This window comes from Taeniopygia guttata, chromosome 5 (genome assembly GCF_048771995.1).
Source record: "Taeniopygia guttata chromosome 5, bTaeGut7.mat, whole genome shotgun sequence".
NCBI lineage: Eukaryota > Metazoa > Chordata > Aves > Passeriformes > Estrildidae > Taeniopygia > Taeniopygia guttata.
The window spans coordinates 54,756,755-54,779,424 of NC_133030.1; the positions used below are offsets into that span (position 1 = coordinate 54,756,755).

Below are 22,670 nucleotides of genomic sequence, written 5' to 3' on the forward strand. Positions count from 1 at the left end.
GTCTATCTGGCAGTGAAGGAGCCCTAGGGTAAAATTATTTTACACAACAAATCAAGTGACTGTGTTTAATGTTATTTAAACCTTCAAGGCCCCTTTTTTCATGCTCTTTTGCTTTGAGTTCCCTCTGTGGTTCCAATTGCTCTGAGAATGCAGGGATCCAGGGCTAACAACCCCATAGAAATAAGTGCCCACAGGGTAAAGTGAGGATGTGAATATATATAAATATTTAACCAGGGGACACATTACTCCCTGTCCCTCACCCACGTCTGGCAATCATTACTGGGACCAAGCCACCCGTGACCTGCAGAAACAGGGCAGAAGGAGATGAAATGCAGCTCTGGGGTTGGTTTTGAACACCCCTACCCAAATAATGTGGGGCTTCAGCCCATCAGGACAGAACTTCATCCTGAAATCCTCCTTCCCTTCATTGCCCCATGCCATCTCAAAGCAACTGCTCCTCCCACCATAGTACTTCTGGTTCGAGGCCCCATCTCCACTTGCAGGGTAATAATTAACCTAGATTTTTTTTTCCCCCACCTCTTCTTTTAAATGCTCAGACGTAGTGAAAGTAAAAGAGTGCTGAGTCTTTTCCAGAGATCAAACAAGTGAAGGTGCTGAAGCTCTTGGGCAGGAGCAGACAGGCCTTTTTTTCCACTTTTAATAGCCTTTTTCAGAGGGTAAAGGAGGATGGAGAGCAGCACCATTCCCAGAGGGAGCCCCTCGGCCAGCACATGGTGAGGGATGGTGCCTTACTCAGCTGAGGTGGGTGAGCTGGCCCGGAGCTCCGTCCTGCAGAGCTGCTCACCACTACTGCATCTGCACTGGATTTCCTGTGGCACGGAGCTGCTCTCAGCTTCTGTGGATCACACCTGTGCTATCCCAGCTTGCTGTGGAGGGATCACTTCTGCCAGTACTGGGGTATGTATTCCTTTCCTTCCTCATGGGCTCACACCTTTTATTCCTTTTCCCCTGGCTCTCTCCACCATGTCGGTCATGCCTTTGACATTGCTGCCACTCTGCTCTGTCTGCAGAACCCCCATGCAGAGTCTGAGCTGAAATCTCAGCCTCCTTTCACTGAAGTCCCTGGGCAGTGGGGATTTCACTCCTCTCCCTCCCACCCTCTGTCTGGGCTGTGATGGGTGAGCTCCTAAGCAAGACAGTGAATAGTTAAATACTCCCTCCTGTGAGAGTGTGTGAGGCAGGGTCTGAGCAGCTCAGCAAACCCATTGGAAGATGCCATCCCTGCACTTCACAGCTTATGAAATAACCATGCACAAGGGAGCAAAACTCTGAGAAAGGATGAAATCTATTTCCAGAGTCCCAACATGTCTATTGACTGCAATTATTTTTCAATCCCTGGCTTCTGCAGGCTGGACAGACCCAAGACAGGCAGTTCCTGTGTCACCTCAAGCAATAGCTGTTTCTATTCATTTGAACTCTTCACTCAGCTGCCTTAAGCCTGCTCTGGAGAAATGTGGCATTTTCCATCCTCAGGGCACTGCAATGTACGATAGCTCTGTGAATGGGCTGTATCAGCTAGTGGTCTGATGGGAGCCCTTTGCAAGGAAGGGATGGCAAAACCCCTCTCTTCCCTCTTCCCAAACATCTGGGCAGCCCTCAGGGTGGGCAGAGGGGAGTTTGTCTGCAGCAGGGCAGGAGCTGAGCAAGTGACTGCAGCCCAGCAGCACTGACAGGAGCACTTCTGCCAAAACCTGGAATCTCCTGCAGCATCCCCTGTGGCTTGTGCAGAGTTTGTTTGACCCTGGAGATAGCCATCCTTGGCATACTGGAATGCAGTGCTCTGAGGCAGGATGAGTGATGTGAACCCTTCCTGCCTTGTACAGCCTCCTGTGCTGTAACCATGACGATTCAGAGTGCAGAGACAGCTGTGGTTTGGTGGAAGGGGCTAGAACAGAGCTCAGCCACCTGCTGACCCACCTCCAGCAGCAGCAGCTCAGGGTTTGAGCAGGGCAGAAGTAGCAACAAAACCCAAAGATGCCATATTCACATCAGAAAGTGGAAACAACCCAGTGTGATTCAGGAAGATTATTGTTCCTGCCTGGCTGGAAATCCACTTAGAAGAATGAAAAGTAAAACCATATCTGCTTACCCACTGAAATGGTATGTTTACACAGGTTTCAACATCTCTGATATCTCATGATTCCTCAGTGCTGGAGAAATAGTTGCCACTGTTTTATGGAGTTAAGCTAAGCTTTCCAGAGCACCAGGTGCAGGCCAGCATCTGCTGTCTGTGGGGAGAGAGATTGGTTCAGCAGCTACAGACTGCAACATCTTGCTCTGTCCTTGTATTTAGGCACAGGAAAGAATGGGTCAGATTTTCAGTCCAGGACTGACTTTGGAGACACAGTAATACCCTGTTAAGGACATCTCTAATTCTGCTGTTTTATGCATTTCAGTGATTGCCATCAACCAATTTGGTAAACCTCCTGTTGAAAGACCAGATAAATAGATACATGGAGTTAGACACCAGGAGTGTGACCTCAGAACCAGCCTCTCCACTGAACAGTCCAGGGGAAGAAAAGATGGAGATCACTTCTGAACTGAGCAGCTCAGATGTGCAGAGCAGGGACAGTGGGTTCTTTGAAAGAGGTATTAAAACAATGTTAAGCATCCGGAAATCAAAACTAAATCTGAAAAAACAGAGAGGGAAGGAAGAGACAGGCACTTGGAATGCAAAAAGACTTCTGCAAACACTCAGGAGCTACGAGGAGAACAAACCCACAATCTGCAATAGCGTGGAGAAGGCTTGTGAAATATGTGAGCCTATTGAAGCAAAACCTCTTTCAGGTAAGACACAAAACCACCAGCCCCATGTTCCTGGCAGGATAAATGTGACATTAATTTACAGTGTGCAAGGCTTGGGCCCAAGAGAGGTCCTAAAGAACTGGGCACCCCCTGCATGGACTGGCTGGGTGCTACCTGGCCCAGCCTGGGCAAGGCTCTGTCACTGAACATGCTGCTCTGTGGCCTCCTCTGTGTTAGTTTAGCCATATCAGCAGCCAATCTATCAACCTGTCAGTGTGATATTGCCCATCACACAAATCGGTCATGAAACTGCTGAGCACAGTTTGGGAACTGCTGGCCTGACAGTACTTACAAGGGCAGTGTCCTATTGCCTGCATTGCTGTCCTGGACAATTTCTGCTCCTCAGTTCTCAGACTGATGGTCCTCCAACTGTGCTCTGTAGGGTGCTGCAAGGCCTAGAGGGAAAGAAAGATGGCTTGACTATGATTTGGCTTGGAGCTCCACTTTGCTTCCTAATCTTAGAGACTGCCTTGCAAAGAGACTTCCACAGATATTTTGCTTTCTTGCATGGACTTTCTACCTGTCCTCACAACAGCAGTGTTGCAAGTATTTGATTTTTATCTTCCTCAGGCTGGTTACTCTCATATGTTTTGTCAGAATTGTATAGATAGGTCTCAGACAAATTATAACAATTCCTTTTAGCACAGCTCTCACCTTCCCCCAGGTGTGAGCAGACTGCAATGAATTTGCTAATGGTTTGAGCACTGCTGTCCTCCACCTTCTCAAGGCAGAGGTGCTACAACGTATTTACCTGGAGATAGACTAAGGTGAAACATGACTTGGCCTTTCCTCAGCCTAAGTTTCTAGAAATAAATTCTTGGTGTACTGCATAGGGTGCCACAGTACCCTGGGGATCAGATACATGGGCTGACACTGCCTCACTGCTGTAATGCTCTACTGTGCTGGGAAGTGATTTACAGCTTTACATTTATACATTGTGGGTCTGAGCCAATCCTATACATTTTGCTAGTCAGATCTCCAAGGGTCAGAGATGAGGAGTGGCAGAAAATGTTACCACAAGCTTTCTGATCTCCTGAAATAAATGAGCTGAGAAATGGCATGAGTAAGGCCCATTCTCTGCCCAGTAGCTTGTGTTTGGCCTGGACTAGAGCAGCTCTGCCAGAAACACATCCCATCCTGAGATAATATGGCAAGTGGTGGAGATTCCACCACGTGCACTATTAAGCTGCATAATAGTTAATTGCCTTTCAATTGTCTTCCTTCAACCACCAGCTGGCTGATCTTGTATTGCTGAATTAAAGATCCATTTAGCACCAACATCACCTCCCTGAATAATTATCCTAGATGGTGATTAAATGGTGTTTTCTCACTTTGATAAACAGAACAGAATGTATTTCTCTAGTCTCTCACTGCAAGCATTTGTGTAAACACAGGTTTTATATTAATTTCTCTAGAAGAGACTAAGTTAATTGGTAGAATTTCCCTCCTTTCTGAGTGCAGAAGCAATGGTAGCACCATATAGGCACTCAAAGATCTATGAGTTCTGTGATGCATCAATAGTTCAGTTATTTGGCATATTTCTGTCTTCATGTAGATACTCTTATGCTACAAAGATTACTTGGTACATATGGCATAAAACCTGTGTGCAGACAAGCCTAAGGGCAGAAATGATGTGCTATGAACCAGTCCTTCTTTGAGTGCTCTCCAATTTTTCTGTATAATTTTGTATGTGTATGTCCCAGAAGCAGTGGCCACACATGCCCAAGGGATAGCCTTTCCCTTCTCTTTAGTATTTTTCTTTTGCCCAGTGTCAGAGTGGGATCTCCTGTTCAAAGCATCTGTTAGGGAGATGGAGAGGGTGAGAGCTCTCTGGGGTCTCTCAAAAGCTAACAGTGCTCTTGGATCTCCTCAGCACGTGGCAAATACTTCTTATCTTACTGGCAAATAAGCAGTGCTTCTTGCATGAGAAAGACATTGCAAAACAAGTGGGAAACTCAGTAGACCTCAGCCACTTTGGGAGGAGCAGTATTGGGTGACTTCCTGCAGCCAACACCAGCCTGTTCTGGCAGTGGGTGCCAAAAGCAAAGGAGGTAGAGAAACCCATGTGAGACTTGAGTACCAGGAGCACCACAAATCCACAGGTTCAGATGCCCCTACAATGCTCACATCTCCCCAGACCACTGAGGGACAGCCCTGCTCAGCACTTGGGAAATAAACATCAGTGGTGTGAGACTGTGCTTGGCACCTGTCTGTGGGCTTACAGACAGGAGGCTCTCTCTGGTATCCCTGGTATCTCTGAGGACATGCTTGTGAGTAGGCTGGGACACACATAACCACTGAGAGAGAGATCTGACCCAAGAGTTCAGGACACTCAAAGGGGTCTGTCCTCCCACTGCCTCTGCCAGAACCCTGTGCACCCTCCCTGCCCTCTTGGGCAGCACACTGAAATGCCCTTTCAGCCAGACATGCCTGAGCTGGGCTACACCACCATGGCCAACACAGCAGCACAGCTGTGCTGAGCACAGTGGTCTGCAGGGAAACAAGGACACCCACGCTGAAGGAAATCCTGCTGGTAAGGTATATCCTGAACCATTCCTGCTGCCAGTTCCACCCCATCTCCACACCAGCAGAAGGGCAGAGCCAGAGGGGCAGGGTTTTATGCAGCCTGAGCCTCCAGTATCCCTCTGTGCAGCCTCATCAGCCATTTCTTGAGGCCTTCCTGCAGAGCTATCAGCAGGTTTTTTGATATTTCCTGTCTCTGTAACCAGCTGTTTAGGGATGTGGCTCAATTTGCAGCAATTGCTTTCCCACTGTTTTCCTCTCCTGTGTCAAACAGGAGCTGGAGATATCAGGGAGGCCCAGGGGTAGTCTCAGAGGCACTGCTGGTACCTGACTACACTGAACTGCCCCCTGCAAGCCTCCCTGTCAGGCATCTTGTCCTGTTACTAACCTGTCAATAGCCTAATGCCTGCTTTCTCCCAACCCCTTCCCCCTGTTTCTGCAGTAATGGAAATCAATGAACTTATTCAAAAAAGACAACTTTTGGAAGCATTTGCAAGTATCAAGTTAATGGAAGATGAGACTATCTCTGAACGGGATTCTGAGAAATACAGCGATAACCCCCAGGAGCTCGTACGGAAATCCAAGGATGTGGATTTGCTTTACAGCTCCATCACAAATGCAATCAAGTCCATAGTGGAGGGAACACTGGAGGATCCCACTTTACAGCATACCATGCTCACCTCCATGGTGACTTTAATTGCCCTTGAAGAAGCAGCTCATTCCAGCACAGACAATGCTGCTCGTCCTGGGTCAGATTTGCTTGGGAGGCCCAGAAAGTGGAGGGAGCAATGGAGGGAAGCTGTCAATGAGAGTGCAAGAAAAAGAGTCCTGAAGGCACCCATGGCATCAAGGGAAGAAACAACTTCTTGGCTTGATCTCCACTTACATTTCCTCCAGGAACACCTGAGGGAAGATTTACTGAAAATCAAGTCATCAGTAAAAAAATGCTATCCAGAGGAGTACCAGGTGTGTGACACATATGTGGAAGCTTTTCACAATGCCATTGCCTCACATTTGCAAGAACTCTCCCAAGGACCACTGGATTTCCATGAGCTCTACACCTTGCTTGACTGGGTGGCCAACACCTACCAGAGGTGAGCTGCTGTGTTTGTCACAATGCCTCTGCCTCCTCCAGGGAGCCATGGGGCTGTGGGTACTCCAAAAGCACCCGGCCATTCTCAGTTTTCCAAGCAAGTGAGCGAGATGCAATGACTACAGTGGAACCAGATAGTAAATCTATTAATAGGTCGGGACAAAGGTCTGTGGATAAAGCACTTGCTGCTTTTTACAGATCTACATCACCCCATTTTCCCCTCCCTCTCCCACTTGTTGCTCCTCATGCCAGGAAGCTCCTCCCTGCATTTGATAAACCTGCTCCTTTCTGCATTTATTTTGCAAGATCCAACAACTGTTCAGTGGCTTTTCCAGGCACAGGCAGGGGCCTGTGGGGGAGATCTTACTGTTTAATTAAAAATGTGATGCATTTGGAAATGGGCCATGTTAACCCCCAGGCATGAGGTCAGAGTCCTCTAAAAGAGGAGTCAAGACATCATTAGGGGTAATTAGACACATGAAAACAAAGGCTCTGTCTCAGATGTGTCTGCTGGTTGAATGGGAGAGGTTTAGCTCCTTGCAGTTCAGGGGTCTGGAAAATAAGCATGTGAAAACAGTTCAGTCAAAGCAAAATTGTGTCTGTCCTGCTAGCTGGCCTTCAAGTATGGCCTGAACCAGATGTTCAAGGAAGGGAGAAACACAAACCCATTGCAGCCCTCAAATAAACAAGGAAGAAGGCAGGAGCATCAGCATTGATCCAAACAGTGGGTCAAAATTGTGAGAAAGAAGGCAGTGACAGAGCAGGGCAAGCAGCAGCACACTGTTGCCCAGAACATCTCTAGCCTGGGGCAGCTTTTGGGTAAGAAACATTCCGATTGCAGGTGGTCTTTGGTTTGAACAGCCCTCAAGAGGTTTCTTCTGTGAACTTAACCCAGTTGCTCTTAAAACCCCACCTAGAATGTGGTGATCATAATGATGTATGTAACCCCCTCAGCATCACAAATCCCTGCAGATCTCATCTGAAGGGAAATTCCTGCATGGCCCCACCCCGGCATTGCAGGAGAGAAGGAAAGAAATGAGCTTCAGCAGCCAGATTCTGTACCAAAGAAACGTGCCCCTGTCATATTTCTCTAAATTGCTGTGAAAGGGTTTATTGAGAGTTTGCAGTTATTTGGGGTACTGCTTGCAATCACCTGGCTGTTCTGGGCTGTTTCTACTTGATTTTCCCATTCAAAAAAACTTAATTGTCTCTTGGAATAAATAATCAAAAAGGAAGTGATTGACTGACACAAACTCATCATTGATGTTACAACTCAAACAAATTAAAAAAAAAAAAAAAGAGGTGGGAATAAGCCCCTTGAATACACATTTGTCCTTTCAGTGGTGGAGAGTTCGTATTTAAATCTGTGTTCTCCTTTAGAATGAGCAGCAGGTTCTGGCAGCAGCTGGGCTGTGCAATGCTCCACGTGTGGAGATGTTCCTCTCTGGGAAATCTGAACCATGACCATGGAAGTATTGACTCCAGGACATCAGCAGGCTGAACTTATTTAATGCTGAGCAGCCACTCTGCAGCAGCCTGACCTTGTACATTACAGTGCTCACTTCTATCTGAGCCTAACTGTGGGCGCAGGGCTGGTGTGGCAATGGGAACCCTTTTTGGTGGCTGAGCAAATATGCAGGCTGTGTGTAGGACATTGCAGCCGTGTTCCTCGATTAACAAGAAGACAGCTCAAAACTTAGGCCCCACCTTCATCGAGGGCATGAATTTTGTTCTTTCTCTTTTCCACTTTCACTGCCCTGCAAGATGCAGTGCCTCCTCAGTCTGTGGCAGGTTGTAGGAGTAGCACATTCAATTGTGCAGGCTAATAACATTTTTCCTGTCCCAGAGAGAGGAACACAGGCACTCCCTCCCTTCCCCTGCTTCTGTGCTAATCAGCTGGCCTGATTACATGTCAGTCCAGAGGAAAGACAGCAGCAAAGTCTTGTGTCAGCTGAGCCCTTGTGGAGTCAGACTCTGTAGCTGCACATCCACCCACCACTTCCATCTGCAGGGGAACGTGGCTCGTGTCCCAGGCATGGGAGTGCCTTCCAGGTCCTGCTCTGCCACCTCCCCTTGATCAGAATAATGCACAGTGACAAATCACAGGCTGACACGAGCTGTGATATGACACTGCAGAGGAGGCAGGGAGATGGGCTAACTCCAAAGCAACACGCTACTACAGGAATTACCCTGAAAGGCATTTTGCAAGCCTCTAGTCGAATGAATCAGCTTCACGTTGTTTATTTTAAAAAGTAAATTCTCATAGCACTTTTCATGTCCAAACAACTCAGAAGTCTCATGATTTCTGAAGTGGGCTGGAACCTTAGATCATTTTGGGTTTGAATAATTAGGATTCTGAATAGAAAGGAAAGATTTTCTTGTTAAACCTTGAAAACAAGCAGCACAATTTAAGCTTTAAGTATATTTCTCATGGCTTAGTAATTACGTAGCTCATGCTGCATGAATATTCCATCAGTTTATTCACACTCTGAGGCATTATAATTTTTTCATTTGATTCTTTCCAGTGAACACTTTCTGGGTCATCCTCAGCTCAAACCAGAGGTTAAGACAGAAAATCTGTCCTTGCTGTTAACACCAGCTGATTGGGATAAACTGAAAAATGACTACATCACTTCTGCAAAGGTGAGAGTTTTGACTTCGTCCCCACATGCCCCCCAGGGAAGGTACAGGAGCCCCAGCCTCCCAGACAGAGGTCTTGGATGACTACATTGTGGTTTCCAGCCCCACCACGTTCTGAATCCTACTGGCCCAACACAGAGTAGCCTCTACTCGAAAGCAAAAAATTCCTGAATACCACCTTGGGGACCCAAGCAGAGCCAACAGGAATGTACCAGACCCACTCAGTATGGCAGAATCAAGTAATCAATCAAGTATCACTTACTGAAAGGTCCTCACTGGGCTTCAGCAGATTGTACACATTGAAAAGTCAGGGGCAAAGGCATTTTAGCAGCAGCTGTCCCTGTGTGGGATCTCCTCCAGCTCAGCTGAGGTGTGCTACCGGCAGACTTTGGGCATCCCCACCAGAGGACACACTCATGGTTTGTGTCTGCTGATGAAGCCGGTTCCCTGTTGTCTTTCTGCAGTCCTTGTCTGGCACTCTGTGTAAGACTTTCCTGGCTCTTTGCTGGGCTCAGACATTTTCTTGCAAATCAATTCTGAATCAGGGCACAGCTCAAGGTGAGCTCAAGGTACTTAGCTGAATGAAATCAGTATTGCTCCACCGTGCTGGGGAAAGATCACTTTGTTTCACCAGCAACAAGATTGATTAATCAGCCAGGACTGAGCAGTGCTGCTGCTTACCTGACTGGCTGTACCCTGGAAAGGACTGGTTTGATCTTTAATCCTGACCTGGTGCATTCCATGTGCTGGAGGACTTTGCAATCAAACAAACAGCTGACCCACCGTTTCCCTGCCAGGAAAGCAACTCTCCTTTGATTTGGGAGTACCTTGCACACACAGAGCACAGCTCCCCATATCTCCCGAGGTCTGGAGCAAGGTCTGAGACTGCTCCCCTTTCCATGCCGTGCGTGGTGGTCACACCCACGTGCTGATGGAGCAAAAAGCAGCGAGTGCTGCACTTATGTTTGCTTCGTTATCCTGAGCTGCATGTTTCCTTCCTATGTTTAACATTTAGGGGAAAATCAAAAGTTATTTTGGAAACATCCTGAGACTAGAGGTCACGGAGAAGTGGGAGAAGGAAGTGCATTTAGAAGAGAAGGAAAACCTCTACCACGCCTCACTCTCTTTTGATATTCAAACGGTATTTAATTAGCTGGGGGAAAGTGGGGAGGGGGGGGGTCTGTGTGGCTCCAGGGAAACTGGATCGTTTCCTTCTGGGGTGGAGGTACCGCCTCCTGCGATAATTTATGTAAGTCACACACTGGCAGAATACATTAGAGCAGAAAATGCCGTTTATTACAACTTTTAGCTCTGCCGCTTGCCTTCTAGCTGCAAATTAAACCTGCTGTCAATTGTGTCAGCAACATAATAGGCAACTGATTTTAAAGTCCCTAAACCTCTTTGATTAGGAAGAAGAAAGAGAATTGGAAAAAAGGTGGAAAGAAAAGGTTTATTTGAAAAAAACCTTTGGCTTAAAGAGCAGCTTTGTCCCAGGGCTATGGAAGCTGGGGAAAGGCTGTAGGCAGTGACAGCCGCTCCAATTTAAACTGTACAAAAAACAAAAGCTCCTACTAGCTTTAGGGACTACAGGGTAATAAAGGCAGGAGGGGTTTGGATTAATTCTCATCACTCAATTGGTTGAGTCACTTAATTAAATAATACTAACAGAAAAAGAAAGTGAGAGAGAAAGAAAGAAAATCAAAGAGTTTTGCCTGCTGATGTGACTCCTTTTTTCCATAGAGGAATATGACACATTATGTGATCACAAGGAAGGCAGGTCTGAATTGATTTAGCAGATGGATAGGAAGCCATGGGAAGTACCAGAGTAGGACTGCAACACACCTCAGTCCACAAGTACAGCTGAGGTTGTGGGAATGGGAATCTGGGAGGAGTTCCATTGCAAACAAGAGTTCAGGGTGATGCCTGACCCTCTGTGCTGCCCTGGTATCACTCCTGAGAAGGGGGCTTGTGTGGGCCCTCAGGGATGGGGCTTATAGTCATCCTTATCATGGGGGTCATACACGGTTCAGCTCAGCTCCCCTTGGGCTTTGGCTTGGGGGAATTCCAGCAATTCCCCCCAAAAGAGGTGGATGACATCAGGACACCCCAGAGCTCCAGCCAGCACTGCCTCTAGCTCACACTCAGACAGTAGAAGGGCATGAGGCCATTGGGGTGGATAATTACATCACAAATAATTTGGTGCTTCTTGGCCCATTCTGCATTATAATTTTTAAAACTGCCAGAGATTAATGAAAACCTCCTGGCAACAAGTTGGCTGTTTGCCCCTTTGCTAAATGAACTGTTCTTACCAGCCAAAGCTGCATGAGATCCTTGTGAAGGATGTTTCACCAGTGCTTGTCCCACTCACTGGAGTTTCTTCATTCCCTTTTCTAGATCATTGGGCAGCACGTGAAGTTATCTGGAGCTATCAGCAGAAGCCTGGAAACAAAAATGCTTGAGTTGTGCATGGCAGAGCTCCTCGAATTCATACCAAGGTCATCACTTATCTGGGCAACACTTTCTTTCTAAATGAGTCCCACACTGGTAAAAAAACAGGGGAAAGGTCCAGGCACTAGACCAGACACTGGCACTGAGCAGGCACAAGGCTGATGCTGGGAGAATTCGAGATCACGATGAGCCCAGTAAACAGCAAGCTGCAAAACAACTTGGAGGGAGACATAAACAGACCCAGATAGGACTCTGTGAATTCAAAAATCTAATGTCAGAGGTCTGGGAAGTAGCTGCTATCTGGAAAGGGATAGGATCACTGCAGTGATCCCATCCACGCAGGACTTTTGACACTGGATACTGGTCACTTGCAGTTTAGTCATGAGCAAGCAGTATTTATGGATCCCTCAGCCCAAAAGGCTGTTTGTCCAAAACATCATTTAGATATCCTGGGATGAGTCCTGCTGAGTGGTTTGCTCTGGCATCCCATGGCTATGGGCATAAAAAATGGCTGATGAGACCCTCTCTGCTATAACCTGGCAAAGCTGGGCTGCCTCCCGAGTCCCTTAAAATTTACCCAAAGTCCAAAGGAAATCGCTGGAATAATTTTTTTGCTTTTTTCTTTTTCTTTTGTTCTCTTTTCTATTTTTTTTCTTATTTCTTTTCTTTCTTTTTAATTGTTAAAAAAAAAAAAAAAACAAATCTGTGTAAAATGAACGCTGGAGCAGCCAGGGCTCTCAGATTAAGGGAACACTGACACTTAAGCTTTTTCTTAAACAATTCTGAGATGTAAGTGGCTGGTGCCAGCTCAAGCAGGTTCCTTTACCCTGACAAAGAATGGGACTAGCAGGCAAAGCCTGCCTGAGCACACAGCCTCCTCCGTTCAGCATGGATGTGGCTGTGAAACAGCTGTCAACCCCATGAAATTGGTGCTACACTAAAAACAACTACCTAACAACCACACTGAGGTTTTGGAGGGGAGGGAAGGTAGGTGTGCTGCCCTATTCCTATACATTTTCTCTTATAAAATCAGCCCTGTGTTCTCTAAAGGCACATAATATATTGCCCCAAAAGCCAGTAAAATGAAAGCTCAGACTTATAAGCCTGTGTACCACACCTGCAATTAATCCCTCAACATGAGGAAAAGTCAGAGATTTGGCTTCCCAACATCCCTGGCATCTCTCCAAAAGTGCTGTGTACCTGCTCAGGCAAGCACACCCTAAACCCAAAATTATCTGCCATCTACTCCCTCCACTGCACACACTTGTTATGACAACTGGAAAAAACTTGTCTGCATACAGAGGGGACAGGTTGGGCCAGCCATGGGTGTCTCCTGACACCACCATGTACACAGAAGATGAGGCATCCTCTGTGCCCCACCATTAGTGTTACCTGGGTGTATTTTCCTACAGGTTTGAGCAGGAGTTCATGGCGTGGAGCACTGCCCAGGACAGCCCCATCTTTGTGCCCTATCTTGTTGCCTACATCAACAACTTCCATGACCTGGTGTAAGTCTGCTCCCCTCAAGCCAAACTGCTGTGTTTCTGGGGTCTGGGGGGTGGCAGGATCTGGAAAGGAAAGACTAAGCTCTCCTTGAGGTGCCCCGGTGGGTGCTCAGCCTCCAGCCCTTCTAATCTCATGGGAGGATTTCCCCCAAGGGATGCAAATAAAAGCCACAGGGGTGAAGAGACAGAAATATGGATGGATGCAGTGCTTGCGTGAGAGTTTTGAACTCATTTTCAGAGCATCTTTTTCATCCTCAGGGGAGGTGGTTTTTTTTTTTTTTTTTTTTTTTTTTTTTTCCCTGGAAGTCAGCAGAATAAACTCAGAAAGAAACATGGCCTCAAGGCTGCCACTGGCACTGGGCTGGAGGAAACTCCATGAAAGCACTCAATCAAAAAATAAATGCCTGACATTGTTGCTGGCATCTGGAACTTCCAGGGCTTTTGCATGAATTAGTTACTTCAAGCCACAAGTTGGAAAGTGCCTCTGATGAACAGGTATCCTCAAGCTGTCAAAATCTACCCCTCACCCCATAAGTAGGATGCCAGTGAGTGCATGTCCCAGGGTTTGGTCCATCAGCCCCGTGCTGAGGTCCAGGGACTCATCAGCATCTGGGGACATACCTGCCATGCAGATGTGGTGCTTTTGTTCGTCAGTCCGGCAAAACACCACAGGATTAGTGCATGGGCTCTGGCTACCAGAAAGACTGGGGTGTGATTTCCAGCCCCTGCTGCTGCGTATGCCAAGTATTATTCAGGGGATGGAGGGGATTTCGAGCTGTGTCTGGCAGGAGCCGGCGGCTCCAGCCGCAGCGAGCACTACCGCCAGGGAGGCTCTAGATGGCACGGTCTCTCCAGCAATGCTCACCTCGCCGAGGAAAGGCTTTCCCTGCCTCCTGCCGCCCCTGCGGGACATTGCTGCCCCTTCCCTGCTGGGCAATGGAGAGGGGGTGAAGGGAGACGCCAGCCCCAGGCAGGGAGCTGGAGGTGTTTGGGTGATGGGTTTATTTCTGAGTCAAATTAAACATTCATCACCCCGGGCTGATGAGCTGTGGAGCAGAGGTAGGTGTCCTAACAGCACGGTTTTTTGGGATGCTGGACCCAGTTTTCAGGTGTTCAACCGGAGTTACAGTCCTGAGCTCCAGCCTGGGATGAGAGGGATGATGTTGGGTGCCTTATAGTCCTGCCAGGGCAGCCTCAGACATACAAATCTGGGCAGTGACAGGAACCTGCTGTTCTCTGTGGCACATCCAAGGATGCTCAGGCATCACTGGTGATGCTTGTTTTTGAGATGGTGCTGCCTCAGTTCCCCTCCTCACCAACGCTGAGCATGTTACAGTGGGATGGGGATGGAAAGTGAAAAGAAATCCAGAAGGTCACAATGCCCACGTACACACACTGGGAATTTCATTAGCCTCTCAGAAGGTTATTTTCTTTCTCATAAGGTGAAACATTGCAGAAGTATGCACTGTCCTTAGTAATTCCACAGGTTTCCATCCCCGTAGTTACCATCTCAGCTGCTGCTGATAGACATTGTGTGGAGTGAATCAGACAAGCTCTGAGGGACACAGGATCAGCAGCTTTCCCTTCTCTGGCTTTATTATTTACTTTTCCCCCACAGCCCTCAGTTCTCTCCCAGGTACCTGGAAATAATTCTGCAGAGATGCTGCTCGAGTGAAAAAGAACTGGCCTACGCAATGCTCTGCATGGCTGCACTATCCCACCTGATGAGGAAATCTGAGGGGGTTTTTAACCACAGTTATTCATCTATGATTAATATTCAGTGTACAGGATTGTGCAAAAAGAGCCATTACTTTGGCTCAGTAAGTGTTTCCAAGAGGAAGTAGTAGAAACTCAAGTTTATTTAAAAATAATGTCCAACATGCCAATCCAGATAACATGCTTAGGGCCATGTAATGGTTTACATTTTAACATTAACTCATTGGTGATCTCTGTCTCTCTGTAGGTCAGGGTTGGAAACAGTGTTTAAAGTCAACACTGAGGAACTGCAGAAGATTTTGGCAGCTCTGACAAGGAACTTCACAAATATTTTTTTAACAAAATTAAAAACAAAAACACAGGTAAGAGGATCTTGGCTACATTATTTCCTCATTATAAGGGTTATGTGCAGCAGCTGAGGGTCATTGCTCTTCCCTTGTCTCACCAACTAAACCTCATTTTGCAGCACATGACATTATTGTCCCTCCAAAATGCATTCAACACCTGTGGAAATCCCCCTTAAAAAGCAACACTTCCAGCATCCTGGGAATTTTTTGCTATGAGCAATGACACATTTTTCAAGTTTTAATAGCAATCAAAAGAAAAGGATACTTAGCAGCTTCCAGTCTCTCAGGAAAAGCAGTAGGGAAAATTTTATCTGAAGTGAAGAACTGGAGAGGCCAGCTGAACACCACCAATTGGACACTTTTCCTTCTATCAAATAATTTGGATTTTTCAAAACTTTGACTTACTGATTCATAGACCTGCCATCACAGTCTGTCAGAAACCTCTTCAGATAGGACAGAATTCATTCTGGTAGGGGTAGTTTTTCCAGGCTGTTCCCATGGTGACAAAAGACTGATTGTTCTAGAATGAGAAGGCTAAAAGTCTTGTATCAACTGATAAAACTCTGATAAAATTTGACTTCTGTTAAGAGGTCTAAAAGACAATGTGCTGCAATGAAGTTTGTAGTTCTCAGGTGCTGTAGATGAGCCTTTCTGCTCTCAGCCAGTTGGGGTCTGCTAGCTACAGCTGGTATTATAGAAAAGATGGGGGAAATCAAGCCTTTGGTCCCACCCCTTTTCACTTGTCCTAATTCACTTTCTAAATCCCCAAACATAACTTCCAGAAACCAGGACAGTCATGGAATTTCTCCAACCCAAGCCAAGCCCTCCTGGCCAAAGGGACTTTCCAATGACTGCAGAACTTGTCTTGGAGCCTAAGCATCAGATGAGGAAAGGCCCTGAGCCAACATATTGAGCAAGAGAGCTGAAATGGCGTGAGAACTGAGAGAGGCCAAGTCACAGCATTTCTAAACAGCTCTCCAGCAGGCTGGGAGCACAGCAAGGGGGGAGATAATTGGGAAGGAGATTGCCAGGAGTCTAAAGACAGAGATCTTGAGAGTGAGGAAGAGAAAAGGGGACATGCCAGAGGAAGGATATTTTGCATTTGACCTTTAGGGTAGGGTCTTCCAGGTGCCAGAAGTCTTTAGCAGATATTGCTGTTTCTATATGAAGGTACATTAGCTCTAGGGACCCAACAAAAGAAAATAACCTGTTAAGGATACTTGGTCAGAGTACCTTGTACCCAGGACAGATGGATAACAGTGCCATCACTTGCATGTCACCCCTAACCATGAGGCATAAAGCTGGAGATGCTCCCAGCTGCCATTCCCCCACCACCACATCAGAGCCAAGAGCAGAAGAAAAATCCCAGCAAGACTTCATGCAGGTCTGCAGAAATACAGACAGCCTACTGGAAGGACTGTGAACACAAAGAGTTTGATTTCCTTATGGAGAAGGCTGTAGAGTGATGGATTACTGGGCTAATTTCCAAGATACTCAATACCAAGTGAATTTTTGTTTCCATGTAACACTGACATACATGATTGCCCACCACCAGCTGTTCTAGTCATGCCTGAGAGTTGCTTGTGAATAACATTCTCATCTCTTCCTTCCCCAATACATTGGATAAACAAATTTATTTACCTAAAGAAATAGACTTGGTGGATCAGAAGGTGGCACAGAGCAAGGAAATGAGGTATCCCAAATGAGCCTTTAATGCCAAAACATCTCCTGCTCTGGGCATGATGCTCCTCCTCTCTGCACTGGGACACCTACCCAGGAAGGGGAGACATGGGTGTGAATTCCCTGGGGTGGAGAGATAAACCCAGCCCTAGCCTGCTCCTCGTGTGTCTTCATGCAGAGGGGGTGCTCTGTGCTTTCAGTTCAAGCCTGAGATCAAGTGTATAGCTGGGTGCCTTCAGCTAGGGCACCATTAGCTACTCTGAATATACCTGTGCCATCAGTGAGTTTGTCTTTTTTCAGCCACTCCTTAAGAAAATCCTGACCAAGAACTGGATTTTGGCGGTGGAAAGGCCAGACTCTCTGGCATCAGCAGTCTCGCAGTTCTCCGAGCACCTGCAGCACATGAGGGAACCCCTGGGACAGGTAGGCAGCCAGTCCCACACCTAGGCACAGGAATGCTGAGGGGCCACACCATCATTTTCAGGCTGTGGTAAGATCTGCAGACTCCTCTGCAACAGTGGTTGCTCTTTATAACTGTGGGGGCTGCAGATATGAGTGAGTGTGTGCTGATGGTGTGCTGCCTTCCTGTACCTCCTCTATGCCCTCAGGTGCTGCCAAACACCTGGGGGCTTTCCCTAACCTCTCTCACTGCCTTGGCCTTGAACAGACAAAAAACTCCATGAGGTTTGCTTCTTTTTAAACAGGAGCTTCTACATGAAGTTCATAAATATGTGGTGAAGGAATATGTCACACAGATCATCAAACCCAGATGGAAAATGAACAGGGAGACACGTCAGCAAGTGAGCAGAAAGATGAGCCTGGAAGCTGCAATCATTCACAGTGCACTCATTGATCAGGTATGGGAGTTATCTCCTGGCATCCTCTGGCTGCCCCACTCCCAGAGCTTGGCTTCACAGAGACCAGGCAGCAGGCTCTTGAGGAGGACAAGCCTCAAGAAATATAGAAGTGCTGAAAAGAGAGTGAGCAGGGTGGTTACTGCAGGTTCATGGTGTGGGTTTCCACCTGCAGCCTCTCTGCATTGGAAGCTTGTGCATGTTCAGCCAGCAGCTCTCTGATGGCAGCACCTGGAGTTTTAATGTGTTCCCAGGGAGCTTTGCATAGAGTGGTTCATGTGCTGTAGGGTCACACTCATCCTGTGGCAGCTTCTTCCTGGGCCTGCTCCCTCAGGCCACGAGATGCAATTTGTCACCAAAAGATCCCTGGCCTGGATACAGCTCATGGAGTTGAGTCCCAGGAGAAGCTCCATCTGGGTACACAGTCTGTGTACAGCAGGGTGTGGGGGGAAAGTGGTGGCAGTCTGAGTGTTTTGTGACTGGACAGCTGTTACAACCCAACCCTGAAGGTGGGGTAACTGAGGTTCCTGTTAATAGATCCCTTGTGCCAGATTAGAGTGGCACAACACTGAATGAATGAATGGTGACATATATAGATGGGGGGAGAGAGAGAGAGAGAGAGAGAGAGATGCGTGTGTGTGTGTGTGTGTGTGTGTGTGTATGGCTGGTTTATTTTAAACAATTTGATTACAATGGAAAGGAGGTATGTAGCCATTTTGGTATGTAGCCATTAAAAGCAATATAAAAGTAAAAAAATATCACTTAAGAAAATAGATAAGGAAAAGGAAGAAAGAATAAAAGCAGATAGCAGAGAGGAAAGGTATCACCACCTGTAGGTCCAGCAACAAGACTTGATCGTTGTAGTTTAGAGGTGTGTTGGTAAAAAACAATGATTGCAGTTATCTGAGTCATTAACCTTTAACATTTCCGTCTCTCACAGCAACAGTCTGGGGTTTTCAGGGAAGTCAAAGTTGAATTAATTAGATTTTGTGGAAAGTCAGGCATCCAGGGCACTAAATCCCATCTTAGAGATGAGGCACATGAAACTTTCAGGCCATAGGAGGTGAAGTCTCTGGCATCTGCTACTATGCTGGACCACAGCCACAAAGCCCTGCTCAGGGTCTGGCTTGCTTGGGTCTCGTGGGCATCGGGAAGTGCAGGGTCAGGCCTGACAGAGCTCCCAGAGGTGCCTTGCCATTGCCACCCAGCACCCTGCTGCCTGCCTGAGGCAGTCTGTCCTGCTTACACCAGTCCTGGCTCACTCCAGTACATCCCACTGCCCTGCTCTCCCCGCAGGGAAAAAGGCATTTAGCAGGTGCTGCTGTTCCTGATGTCCCCATGTGATTCTCTGTCCACAGGGCTCCCACGCTGACTGGCTCCTCCCCATCATAGATCACATTGCCAATATCATTGGGGAGAAGAAAAAAGACAAGATCAAGGCATATGTCAAGGAGCTATGCCTGGACTATCCAGATATCAGGTACATGAATTAGCAGATGCCAGAACTGTTGGCTCCATCTCATACAGCACCAGCTCTTCCTGTGTCTGGCCAAGCTCTTCAGCTTCTCTTTGTTGGTGGCCACACATTAGGGATCAGGATGTCAGCAACAGTGGGAATCTCAGCTTATTTTTTCTCTCTTTATGGCTGCATTCCTTTTCCTTTTCCCCCCTGTGTGTTGTATCATATAATGCACACAAATTGCCTTCAAAGCCTTTTCATTTTAGAAAGGAATGGAATGGAATGGAATGGAATGGAATGGAATGGAATAGAACTATTTCAGGCTATTAGGAAGGGACTTAAAGTGATAATCCAGTCCAACTTCCTGATCACTTCAGGCCTGACCAAAAGTTAATGTAAATTATTACAGGTCTGTTAATGTAAATTATCCAAATGCCTCTTGAGCACTAACAGGCTGGGGACATCAACTACTTCTCTAGGAAGCCTGCTTCAGCATCTCATTAAAAAATGCTTAATAACATGGAGTCTAGAGCTCCCCTGACACAGTTTTGAACCATTCCCATGCATTCTATCACTGAATTCCATTTTATTGGTCTAAATGAACCTTATTTCACAGTGAAGCTCCAGTTTGCTTCTCACTGCATCACCAGTATCAGCCCTGTTTGCCATTTTGCAGGCTCCAGATTTGGAGCAAATAGTTTGTCCTCTGTTTCCAGGCCCAGAGCTCAAAGTCTGGCAGCCATTGACACAGTTCAGCTGCAATTTCTGAAATGGCCTCAACAAAACCATTAAATTTTGGAATAAATTACAAATTCTTTCTTTTGTACTTTCCATTTTCTGTTCCAAGGCTGCATCTGGAAAATTTAAAACTCCTGGAAAAGTAAAGAAAGTAAAGAAAGTGACTGTGCATAGCTCAGCAGCTGCAAATCAGAAGTTACCTTCTCTTCTGCAGCTCTTCTTTCAACCACTGAGAATGAATATCAGTACTGTAGATTGCAATAAATTCCATTTCATGAGAGTAATTTCAGAATAAAAGCCCCAAAGAACATGAAAAGTTTCAGCACTGGATGACATTTATACAATCAAAATAATCTGTAAGATTTAACTAATTGCTAATTCTAAAGTGGACCCTCAAACTTTGAGAAAAAAGATTACATTAAATATATTCACCTCTCCCCAAAACTGAGATTCAAAATTTTTAATAACTAGATTTAACTTCGGTGGTTCAGATATTCTGCAGGTTTATTTGTGTGGGGGAATTCAAGATGTGGACATACCAAGGAACAATTGTTCCTGAGTAATTTCCTAGGTGAACATACCTATCTTACAAAAAAAATCCCTACAAACTAAAAACCAAATAAAACCAAACAAATAAATAAACCCCAGTAAAGGTTTAATCCCAGTGGGCAGATTAAGATGAAAAAGAGGCAGTGCCTGTTCTGGGAAGGATGCAGGAGGTAAATGATGGCTAGTCATCAACAATGGTCATTTGAAAACCATTTTCCAGTCAGAAAAGCCATTTACAAGGCTGTGATTTGTGGTACTTTTTCATCATTATCCTCAGACCCAAGCCAGGTTTTAAGGCTTGTCCTCTTGGTTTATTTAATTTCTGCTTTTGCATTATTGAGTAACATTATTTTAACAATGAAGTTCGGAAAATGAGGTGGAACCTGCTGGACCTGCATTGTTTCCTGTTCAGATCCCTGTTAATTTTTCCCCTGAGCTCTCAGGGACGTTACTGAATTTGTATACACTGAGATTACTGGAACAGGGTATGTTTTCAAGTTGGCTTTCCAGCTTTAATCTAATTAGTGCCTATCAGCTTCCTAAATATTAGCACTTCCATTACTCATCTCAAAATAATCATTACACAAAAGGCCCACAGCCTCTCTGGAAAACACGCAAAGGGCAGCACGGGTGTGGAGAGGAGGAAATTCCCTGCAGCACCAGCAGCAGGAGGCTGTCCTACCAGTGTGGTGTGGCAGGAGCTGCTCCTCTCTGGTTTGGTACCTCCAGAGGCTGCAGACTTCCATCCTGGTGGCTCCTCCAGTGTGGTGAGGGATCAGACCCTGGCACTTTGCTATAGCCTTGCTCTGTCTCCAGCACAGCTGTTGGTTGCTCACCTCTGGGCTGGTTTTGCTGGCCAGATCTGAGCCAGGTCTTGTTTGGTTTCTGCAGGAAGGAGCACGTCCTGGCCATCCTGGCGCTCCGGGGGCTGGGGCGCGCCAGGAGAGCGGCGATTTTTCGGCAAGTGCGCCATGCACAGGAGAGCTCTGATGGAGGGAAGGGCAGCACACTCTTCACTGAAATTGATGTTCCAGTAATCTGCAGCTGCTTCTAACACAGGACCAAAGTCATCATCCTGCCTCCTCCTACACTGCCTCTACACATGAGCCAAAATCTGCTAACTCACCTTGCTTCTCTGCAAATGCAAATTTTTGACTGCTGTAGAGAAAGGAGTAGTTTCTTGAACTTGCTACCCCAAGTTCAGAACCCAAAGACAAGAAATGCATGAAGACACCAACGTCCTGTAAGAACTCCTGGGCAGCAGCTCCAGCCAGGTATGGTGTCCACTTCACGTTCCATATGGATTCTGTTGCTAGGAGGCTGCTCCACTGTTTGGTACAAGATTAAATATATTTTCAAAGAACAGCAGAAAACCAAAAGCAATTCACTCAGAGCTATATTAAGGCCTCAGCCCTATATTAAGTCTTGGATTGTGCTCTGCATAATTATACAGCAGCAGAGCAAGAGCCTCCCTCATAATTAGTGCCCATGAGCAACCAAGGGGCAGAGCTTGGGCAGGGATGTGGATAAAACCCAGGTTTTATTTCCTCCCCCACAAACCAGCTGGCTGAGCTGGCATGACACAAGGTCATGACGTTGTGACCTGAGGCCAGAAACCACAACCTGCTTGGGGAGGAAAACACTATGTAACCAAACCCCATGGCCAGGACATGGAGCACATGGAACACTCTCCCCTCCAGGTGGCCCCCATGGCCCCTGTAGCCTTTCAGCAGATTTTCCTCAGTCAAGGGCTGCCTTGCAAAACTCCTGTTGGACTGAAGATGTTCATGCCATCACATCTCCACATGTACAGACACGTCTGGATTGGATATGCCATGTGTAGGGAGGTTCCAAGTTCTCCTTGATTTGGGGAAAGTGCCACCATACTCTAGTCCATTTTCTTGTGTGTTTAAATGCATTTTAAGAAATCTCTTACAGTCTGACTGCAGTATGAAACCAAATGTGAAGTGGACAGGCAGAGCTATAGATGAGATCCTCATCTGGTGTAAACCAGCATCATCCCATTGATGGGCATGGATCACCACAGAGTAAACTCCACGAAGGATCCAAAGCGTTACATCCAGCACCTGCAGGGGAGACTGAGAGAAGTATTCAGCAACCTAAAGCTGTAGAAATCTAATTTTATTTAATTAAATTTATCCTTTAAGTTGCCCTTCACAGGATTTAATCTAAACTTTACAGAGATGTGTTTATGACCTACTAAAATGATAAATGTGGACATGGCATAACCTTGAACACTATTTTTTTCTGGCAGCAGAGTTTATGACATCA

At 46.5% G+C, this 22,670-nt stretch overlaps 1 protein-coding gene across 2 annotated transcripts; it reads left to right on the forward strand.

The window, feature by feature from the left end:
* Positions 1–556: 556 nt before the first annotated feature.
* EXOC3L4 (exocyst complex component 3 like 4) lies at positions 557–22,670 on the forward strand. Of its 2 annotated transcripts, XM_030275047.4 has the most exons (12): positions 560–918; positions 2,418–2,808; positions 5,792–6,443; positions 8,968–9,085; positions 10,098–10,223; positions 11,477–11,577; positions 12,943–13,038; positions 14,999–15,113; positions 17,079–17,201; positions 17,483–17,635; positions 18,991–19,112; positions 21,270–22,670. In XM_030275047.4, the coding sequence occupies exons 2-12, from the start codon at positions 2,475–2,477 to the stop codon at positions 21,430–21,432; spliced, it is 2,103 nt and encodes a 700-aa protein (XP_030130907.4). In that variant the 5' UTR covers positions 560–918; positions 2,418–2,474; the 3' UTR covers positions 21,433–22,670. The 2 variants fall into 2 exon arrangements, with proteins under 2 accessions (XP_072786554.1, XP_030130907.4); XM_072930453.1 differs by lacking the exon at positions 18,991–19,112 and having other exon boundaries at positions 557–918.

Coding starts and splice junctions, on each gene's coding strand:
- EXOC3L4 (XM_030275047.4), top strand. CDS start 2,475: ATGGAGTTAGACACCAGGAGTGTGACCTCAGAACCAGCCTCTCCACTG. Junction 10,224..11,476: donor TCTCTTTTGATATTCAAACG/GTATTTAATTAG, acceptor TCCCTTTTCTAG/ATCATTGGGCAGCACGTGAA. Junction 19,113..21,269: donor CTGGACTATCCAGATATCAG/GTACATGAATTA, acceptor TGGTTTCTGCAG/GAAGGAGCACGTCCTGGCCA.